Here is a 10,190-nt window from a genome sequence, read left to right on the forward strand (position 1 = left end):
GCTAATTTTTTGTATTTTTAATAGAGACGGGGTTTCACCATGTTGACCAGGATGGTCTCGATCTCTTGACCTCGTGATCCACCCGCCTCGGCCTCCCAAAGTGCTGGGATTATAGGCTTGAGCCACCGCGCCCGGCTAAAGTAGCATTCTTATAAAAGGTTACCTTTTCTTTAATAATAATGATATCTGCTTATGAAACTGTATTTGCTTATTTACAATAGTGGCAAAATTCTAGTCATAGTGAGAATATGCTTTTTAGAATGATCAGTTATGAAATTATTGATTATAAAATTATTTTTTTTTACTTTTAGTTCTTATTTGAAAAAGCTAAGAATCCTTGCTACTCCATTGTGCCATAAAGGCATTTTACTAGTTTTATGCCAAATAAAATATTTTTATTATTGTATGTTTTTAAATGGCATTGTGATTATTTTCTAATTCAATCCAAATTGTAATTTCCCTCATTTCATGTAGCCTAACCATTTCAGGTGAGCTTTTCCCAATGTGCATTAATTTGCCATGAGGTAATGGTTGATATGTGTCTAAATGTTTTCTAGGAAATCATTTCTTCTAAAGATTTCTGTATTTTTTTTTTTCTCTTAGTCTGGAATGAATGCTAGAAGAAAAGTAAAATCAATACTGACTTTTTTTTTGTGTTAAAGTTTTTAACTTCTGATCTGGGACTTAAGCTTTTTCATAGTGATTTGCTTTTTATGTTTTAGATACCTGAAATGTTATTCAGTGAAACAGGTGGTGAAGAAAAACACAATGACAAAAAACGAAAAGAAGAAAAGAAAAAAAATTCAGGTAGTGTTTTGATGAAGTCAGTTTTATCTGGTTTTTATTTATGAAATAATTGCCAATTTTCTGATATTACAGATCCCTTAAAGATTCATGATTATAAATTTGAATAATGCTAAATGTAAGAAAATTAGATTTCTTCTGCTGTGGACTAAATTTTGAATTCCTTTTTATTTTTAAGTTAATGGTTATGTCATTTAGCATAGAACCCACAGAATATCTACTGTGTGAGTCCAAGAAATTTAAAAATTATTTTTCTGACTTGAGTGATTTCAAGGACCTACTTAAATTGTTTAGAGTCTTTTGCAAGCACCCTAAACTTTTCATATTAGCTTATCACTTATATATGTCACAGAACTCTATAATTTATATATGAAAAAGTTTTATGATATTCTTTCAGTATGGACTTAATCTTTTCTTAGCTATAATATTCTCATTATTTTCTCTAACTTAAAATTAATTTTGATTGTGGTCTTTATTTTTATATCATAATTCACTTATTTTTTTTAACCATCTAATCATCAAATATTTATGGAACTTTAATATACTAGGTACTGAGCTGGATATTAGAAATCACTTAATAGCTCATAGCCCAGTGATAGTGGGAATTATATATAAACATAAATATCTGATGTAGCAAGATAAGTGATGGTAGAAGTTTATATGAAATACATTGGAAAGTAAAATTTCTAACTAGCAGATATTATAGGAAATAGACATTTCCCAGATAGGCATCTTAAGAAAGTCATTCTGGTTAGAGTGAGTAGCATGGAAAAGGTTTGGAGAAGTGAAACAGGCAAATTATGAACCTATGCATAGCCTAAAGGGCTGAAACATAAGATGTATAAGTAGGTACTAGATGAAGAAGGAGGTAAAGGTTCGCATGGTTAGGTAATAAAGAGCCTTCTGCATTATGCTAAGGAGTTTGGATTCCAACCTGCAGGTGATAGGGCATTACTGAGAGATTTAGAAAGAGATTTAACCAGAGTTTTGTTTTAGAAATAGAAATTTCTTTATATATTCCTTTATTCAGTTATTGGAAAATAGATTGGTAGTAGGGAGACACGAAAAGCCATTACATCTCTTTAGAAGTTTGTTGTAGTAATCTAAGACAGACGTGGTGAAGGCCTAAACCAAGGAAGAGATAGTAAGAATGGAGGAAGGAATAGACTTGGTGGATATTAGAAGGTAATCTAAATGAGACTTGATGATTATGTAATGGCTATGGCATACAAGAAGAAAGAAGAGTCAAGGATGTTTTGATTTCATTTACTGGGACAGGGAATACAGATAGAAATTGTGTCAGTAAGAGGAAGATAATGTGTTTGATCATGGATATATTGAACCTAATGTGAACTTCTTAACTTTTTGGCTTTTGAAGTCTTGTTTCTCCCTGTATCAAGTGGGAGTGGATAGGTATTTTGTGCATTGCTTTTCTGTTCAGCATATTGTATTTAGCTCACTTTTGGATTATTGTACATGTTATATATCCCCAATTTATATGTTATGACAATATGTAGATTTATTTTTCTTGTAACAATGAAGTTGTTCAGTGGAAATTTATAACAGTTGAATAGAGGCTACTAAAACTAGAGAATTCAAGATTCCTAAGGAAGATGGGAGCTGTGAATAGTTGTCTAGAAATGCCTGTACATCTTTAAGCAAAGATGCTATTTCATATTTATAATTGTGTAGCGTGGAAGTATCTTGTGTAAAATAAGTATCATTAGGAAATAAATTATTTTTATTTTCTTTTTCTAGTTGATCCTGATTTTCTAAAATCATTTTTATTAATCCACGAATCTTGTAAAGCACATGGCGCCACACCAAGCCGATATATGACCTTTTTACATGTGTATTCTGCCATTAGTAGCAGCAAGAAAAAGGAATTATTAAAAAGACAAAGTCATTTGCAGGTATAGTATTGCTAATTTTGATTTATTTTATCTATATATAGGAAATAAGAGTTTTGTAAATCACAATGCTGTGTTGTGGGTGACACACTTGGTATTAATAAATGTACTGTGTTAAAAGCATTGGAATGCAGTCTCACTTTCCTACCTATATTGCCCTCTAGGTTTTAGTAATGGTTTGTATTTTTTTTTAATTCAATAGTTTTTTCTTTTCTTCACTTGTTGGCATTTATGGGTTTTTGCTAGCTTATGTTATGTACTCTCTTTAAGAGTCTCTTTCACATGAAAACATTTTTAGAAATTAAGAAAACCCTGTTAATAGGCATAAGAATGATACAATGGACTTTGTGGACTTGAGGGGAAGAGTGGGAGTGCAGAGGGATAAAAGGCAACAAATATGATGCAGGGTATACTGCTTGGGTGATGGGTGCACCAGTATCTCACAGATCACCACCAAAGAACTTACTCATGTAACCAAATATCACCTGTACCCCAATAACTTACAGAAAAATAAAATAAAATAATAATAATAAAAAAGAAAACCCTGTTATTAACTAAAACATAATATCCAAGATTATACTTTATCATAACCTTTAAAATTAAAATTATATTTTATAAAGTAAAGTTTTTATCCATGTTATTTCACTTAGTACATTCTGAACAGTTTTCTTTTCATATTTCTGTAATTATAGATCTTTAACTTACATGTGACATTAGAATGTCAACCTCCGAAGTTGTTAGAGAACGTTTCCTCTCTAAAGTTCTAGTTTCCCTTTATTAGGGCAGTAAACTAAGTTCCATCTTAATTGAGATCATTATCTTTATCATTTCTAACGATTCACTTTCATTTATATTAAGGTACTAACTATACAGGCTTTTTGGTACTAACTATACAGGATTAATTTCCTGATTTAGTTCTCTATGGTACTTTGGATAAATTACGTTAACTTACTGATTTGCAGCTTCATTAGGTCAATGGTAGTTGTATGTGAGTGTATTAGATAAAATTTATATGGAAAGAACCTTGTTTGATACCTGTACTTTATGTTGGGTACTCAATAAATATTAGTTACATTCCTATTTTGCCATTACTCTTTCCCCAACTCTTCTGATTTGTTAAGTGATAAAAATGTTACAGAAGAGAAAGAATTTTTTTCATGTACATTCCTGGGTTCATTACTATGTTGTTTGGACAGTGGGATGGGGTACCATAATGGACAGGCCAGGGTCAAATGCCTACCCAAAATGCAGATTAGGCAAGTGAATGACAGCCCAGCAGAACCATATGTGAGGCAGTCTCTTATAGGAAAAGTTATTATTAGACAGACAAAACCACATCATATCTACTATAAAAAAGAGTGACTCTTGTGTCCTTTTTCCCAATCAGTGAGACTAAAATTAGAAAAGATTTACTGAGTTATCCCTTGCTTGCTATTTTCCCTCGCATCTAATGTAAGCTTATGTTTAAACTATCAAATATGTGTTTATCTGTTTAGCTTTGCTGTGATTTTTGTCATCTTATGGATTTATTTTAAAAAATTTTGATATTGATAATTTTATTGATGTTTATGGGGTACATGTGATATTTTGATACATGCAAGAATGTGTAATGATCAAAGGATGATTAGTGATGTTGAACATTTTTTCGTATACCTGTTGGCCATTTGTGTTTCTTTAAAAAAAAAATCTATTCAGATCCTCTGCCTACTTTTTAATGGAATTCTTTGCTGTTGTTGAGTTGTTTGAATTTCTTGTATATTCTACGTATCAAGCCTCTTGTCAGATCAACAGTTTGCAAATACTTTCTCCCATTTAACAGGTTGTTTCTTCACTCTGTTAATTGTTTCCTTTGCTGTGAAGAAGGTTTTTGTTTAATACAGTCTTATTTTTCTATTTTCATTTTTGTTGCCTATGCTTTTGAGGTCTTAACCATAAAGTCTTTGCCTAGTCCAGTGACCTGGAGCATTTTCTCAATGTTTTATTCTAGAAGTTTTATAGTTCCAGGTCTTTTGTTTAAGTCTTTAATCCATTTTGAATTGATTTTTGTATATGATGACAGAGGAAGGTCTAGTTTCATTCTTTTGCATAGGGATGTCCAATTTTCCCACCACTATTTAATGAAGAGGGTATCTTTTTTCCAATATATTTTCTTGTTTCTTTGTTAAAAATCAGTGGACTGTAAATACATCAGTTTATTTCTGAGTTCTTTATTCTCTTCCATTGGTCTGTGTGTCTGTTTTGTACCAATATCATGCCATTTTGGTTACTATAGCTTTGTAGTATATTTTGGAATCAGGTAGTGTGATGTCTCTAGCTTTGTTATTTTTGTTTAAGATTGCTTTGGCTATTCAGGCCCTTTTGTGGTTCCAAACAAATTTTTGGATTTTTAAAAAAATTTCTGTGAAGAATGTAATTAGTATTTTCATAGGTATTGCATTGAATCTCTAGATTGCTTTGAGTAGTATGGCCATTTTGTCAATACTAATACTACTTTTTTTTTTTTTTGAGTTGGAGTCTTGCTCTGTTGCCCAGGCTGGAGTGCAATGGTGTGATTTTGGCTCACTGCAGCCTCTGACTCCTGGGTCAAGAGATTCTTGTGCCTAAACCTCCCAAGCAGTGGGGACACAGGTGCATGCCACCACACCTAGCTAATTTTTATATTTTCAGTAGAGATGGGGTTTCTTTATGTTGGCCAGCCTGGTCTGGAACTCCTGACCTCAAATGATCCACCCGCCTTGGCCTCCCATAGTGCTGGGATTATAGGCATGAGCCACTACGGCCAGCAGCAATAATGCTAATACTTCTGATTTGTGAACATGGGATGTCTTTCCCTTTTTTTGTTATCTTCTTCAATTTCTTTCATCAGTATGCTGTAGTTTTTCTTGTAGAGGTCTTTCATCTTCTTGATTGACTTTATTCCTAGGTATATTTTTTTTCTTTTGTAGCTGCTGTAAATAGGATTACCTTCTTAATTTCTTTTTCAGTGAGTTCATTATTGATGTATAGAAATATTACTGATTTTTCTGTGTTGATTTTGTATCCTGCAGCTTTACTGAATTTACTTATTACTTCTAAGAGTTTTTTGGTGAAGTCTTTACATTTTTTTAGATATGAAATCATGCCCATCTATAAAGAGGGACAGTTTGACTTCCTCTTTTCCAATTTGGATGCCTTTTGTTTCTTTCTTTTGCCTGATTGCTGTGGCTTGGACTTCTGGTACTGTGTTGAATAGGAGTGGTGAAAGTAGTGGGCTTCCTTGTCTTGTTCAGTTCTTAGAAAAGTTTTCCAGCTTTTCCCCATTCAGTATGTTGTCAGCAGGTGCTTTGTCATTTTTGGCCCTTATTATGTTGAGGTATGTTCCTCCACTGCCTAATTTTTTGAGGGTTCTTGCCTTGAAGGTATGTTGAATTTTATTGAATGTGTTTTCTGTGTCTATTCTGATGATTATCTGGTTTTTGTCCTTTGTTCTGTTGATGTGATGTATTATGTTAGCTGATTTGCGTATGTTGAACCATTCTCTGTGATGCTTTAAAATTTGTTTTTCTTTAAAACCTCTGTGGAATCTTTTACTACATCTTAATGAGTATCATGTGAAATAAATTGTTATAATTAGCAATAATAAAAAAACCTAAGTCTACTTGCTACTGTTTTGTTTATACACACTTAACATGTTTGCTTAAATCTTTATTATAGGGCTTTATTTACTGTGTGTATGTAAAATTTCTTTTTTAAAATATTGCCAATCAGTATTTTATTGATGTAGGCTGGTGTATCTAAACTAAATGAAGCTAAAGCTCTCGTGGATGAACTGAACAGAAAAGCTGGAGAGCAAAGTGTATTACTTAAAACTAAGCAAGATGAAGCAGATGCTGCCCTTCAAATGATCACAGTTTCAATGCAGGTAATGTTTAGAATGACCACAGAAATGAAAACAATAGGGAGGGCATTTATGCCTGATTGTCAGTCAGTGAAAAATAACATTTTCACTTATGTGAATTTTAAAAATATTGCTTAAGGCCGGGCGCGGTGGCTCAAGCCTATAATCCCAGCACTTTGGGAGGCCGAGGCGGGTGGATCACGAGGTCAAGAGATCGAGACCATCCTGGTCAACATGGTGAAACCCCGTCTCTACTAAAAATACAAAAAATCAGCTGGGCATGGTGGTGTGTGCCTGTAATCCCAGCTACTCAGGAGGCTGAGGCAGGAGAATTGCCTGAACCCAGGAGGCAGAGGTTGCGGTGAGCTGAGATCGCGCCATTGCACTCCAGCCTGGGTAACAAGAGCGAAACTCCGTCTCAAAAAAAAAAAAAAAAATATATTGCTTATTCATACTGAGTCAGACTGATATTATGTCCTTAAGCTTTTATGGAAAGGAATGGTATTTTCCCACATTGTTTAGAATCATAACAGTACATTCAGTTGACCATATGCTAACTTATCTAAACTCTTTTTATATTTTAAATTGGCATGGATCTGTATTTAACTGATTTTATTTCTTTATACTCTGCCAGTTAGGTTGATATTTCCTTTTATTTTTCTTAGAATTCTCTCCATTAGGCTTTGAGAGTTTTTCATTATCAACATATGACTGTTTTCAAATTCATCTGTTTTGTTCTTTACCCCTAACTCCTCTTATGAGCTTCAGACTTACTCAATTACTGACAGGGCATGTTGGCTCACGCCTGTAATCCTAGCTCTTTGGAGGGCCGAGGTGGGGAATCGCTTGACCCCATGAGTTTGAGAGCAGCCTGGGCAATATAGTGAGACCTTATCTCTACAAAACATTAAAAATTAGCCGAGTGTGGTGGCACGTGCCTGTATTCCCAGCTATTCAGGAGGCTGAGATGGGAGGATTACTTCAGTTTGAGAGGCAGAGGTTGCAGTGAGCTGAAATCATGTCATTGCTCTCCAGCCTGGGTGACAGAGCAAGATTCTCTCTCTCAAAAAAAAAAATTATGTTATCTGTTAAACATGTTTTCTTGGAAGTCTCTTGGGCAGTACAATTTGAAACAGGTTCAAAACTGAACTTACGAGTTTTCTTTACTATATTTCTTTCCTCAAGTTATCGTACTATAATATACATTAATTATTTAAGACAGTACTTACAAATCATATTATGCTTAGAATTTTGTTACCTTATCCCTTAATGTAATAAGTCATTAAATTTTGTCAGTTTTACCTCCCTGACTAAGCTTCAAATATGTTTCCCCATCTCCATGTTGGTGATTATTACCTAGTCAACTAGGCACTAGTCTAATGCTTCTTACTAAAATTGACTTTAATATTCATCAGACTAGTGTATATATCACAATTAAAAAGTAAATGGCCTGAAATACCTTAAAAATAACAAAGTTGTGGGACTTATGATTTCAAGACTCACTTTTCAGTAATCATAAGATAGTGTGATATTAGTGTAATATTAGGCATAGAGATGATTGGAACATGGTCAGTTGATTTTACAAAAAAATGGCAATTATATGGGGAAAGATAGTCTTTTTAAAAAGTGGTACTGGATATTTAGATATCCAGGTAGAGAGAGAAAAAGCCCAGGACCTTTAAATTTTAACTTACACAAAAAATTACGTAATATGGATGATAAATCTATGTTTAGAACATTAAATTATAAAACTTTAGAAGAAAACACAGGAGAACATCTTTATAACCTCAGGTGAGGTGAAGACTTTTTAGAAAGCATATCAAAATAGAAAAAGAAAACTGATAAATTGGATTTCAAATAAAAACTTCCATTCTTTGAAATAAATTCTGAAATGAAAAGGTAAGTCACAGACTGGGAAAAAATATTCACAGAACATGTATATGGTAAAGAACTTATATTCATAATTTTTAAAAAGTACTACAACTTAATAGTAAAACAAAAATCCAGTTTAACAATGAACAAAAGATTTGAGCAGACCATTTATGAAAGAAGATATATGAAGGGCCAGTAAACACATGAAAAGATGCTCAATCAAGTAAATGTAAGCTAAAGTCCCAGTGATGTGCTGCTACATATCCACTAGAATGGGTAAAATAAAAAGACTGAGAACACCTCAATCTAGTATGGCAAGGCTGTGTGGAGCATCTGGATCTCTTATAATTGCTGGAGGAAATGAAAAATGCTACAGTTACTTTTCAGAAGTTTGACACAGTCTCACAAAGTTAAACGTATCTTAGTACGTCAACCAGCAGTCCCACTTTCAGATTTTTAGCTAAGAGAAATGAAAATGTGATAAATCTTAGAAACATTACACTTAAGTGAAAACAGCCAGACACAAAAGACTGTATATTGTATGATTCCTTTGTAAGAAATTATACCTGTAATCCCAGCACTTTGAGAGGCTGAGGCTGGTGGATCACTAGGTCAGGAATTCAAGACCAGCCTGGCCAAGACGGTGAAACCCCATCTCTACTAAAAATACAAAAAAATTAGCCGGGGGTGGTGGTGGGCCCCTGTAATCCCAGCTACTCAGGAGGCTGAGACAGAGAATTGCTTGAACCCAGGATGCAGAGGTTGCAGTGAGTCAAGATTACCCCACTGCACTCTAGCCGGGGTGACAGAGCAAGACTTTGTCACAAAAAAAAAAAAAAAAAGAAAAGAAAAAGAAAGAAAGAAATTATAGAAGCAGCCAAACTACAATAGAAATCAAATTAGTGAGTATCTGACCTGGTAAGTAATACATCAGAAAATGTAAATATACTTTTTATACTGTAAAACTTTAGCATAATTTTTTTCTTAAGGTATTTTGGAACAGAATTAATATAAATGTCTACTTAATAGAGCCAGCCATTTTTATTGTTAAAGAAATCTGACAATTATTTTTACCCTAAAAGAGTTATTTGAAACATAAAAAAGTAAACACTACATAAGAGATAACACTGTTGATTACTATGTGTTTATAAAAGGAAAATTTTCAGCACTTTGTGTGCTTTGTTTACTCTCAGGCTGGTGAGCTTAGTAGCATACATTGAATATGTGCTACTTTTTTCTCTGCCCTGTTCTGAGAATCGATGTTTCTAAGACTGTAGCTAATTTTATTATCCAACAGAGACCCAGGAGAATAACTATGCATCTCATAGGTTAATAATTTTGCTTAATTATAAATAGCAAATATTTCTGTTTGGTATTTTATAGAATGTACTGTCTGAAGAGATAGCTTAAATAACAAATTGTTTAACTTCTAAGGCTTGCAATTCTAAGTTTATGGCATAAAGACAGTACAAATTAAATGCTATACAAACTCAGAATAGAAATACCTTCTAAGTGGAAGAGGAGGTTAATAAAAGAAGAAATACATGAGCTGTGCCTGGGCTGTTTAAATGTTCAGTATGTTTTATTATTATTTAAGAAATTATTCATTTCAGGATCTGGGCATGGCGATACATGCCTTTAATGTCAGCTACTTGAGAAGCTGAAGTTGGGGGATCCCTTGAGTCCAGGAGCCCGATCGACATAGTGAGACCCAGTCTCAAAAAAAA

The 10,190-nt window shown here is 33.5% G+C and overlaps 1 protein-coding gene across 6 annotated transcripts in view; it reads left to right on the forward strand.

The window, feature by feature from the left end:
• Positions 1–10,190, forward strand: part of DYNC2H1 (dynein cytoplasmic 2 heavy chain 1) — a 390,963-nt gene that overhangs the window by 100,432 nt on the left and 280,341 nt on the right. For all 6 annotated transcript variants that reach the window (XM_017544781.2, XM_017544786.2, XM_017544784.2 and 3 more), the window contains exons 53-55: positions 723–807; positions 2,563–2,717; positions 6,478–6,615. In XM_017544781.2, the coding sequence (XP_017400270.1) occupies positions 723–807; positions 2,563–2,717; positions 6,478–6,615 (378 nt within the window). The remainder of the gene's footprint in view (positions 1–722; positions 808–2,562; positions 2,718–6,477; positions 6,616–10,190) is intronic.

This window comes from Cebus imitator, unplaced genomic scaffold (assembly GCF_001604975.1).
Source record: "Cebus imitator isolate Cc_AM_T3 unplaced genomic scaffold, Cebus_imitator-1.0 Scaffold171, whole genome shotgun sequence".
Taxonomy (NCBI): Eukaryota; Metazoa; Chordata; class Mammalia; order Primates; family Cebidae; genus Cebus; species Cebus imitator.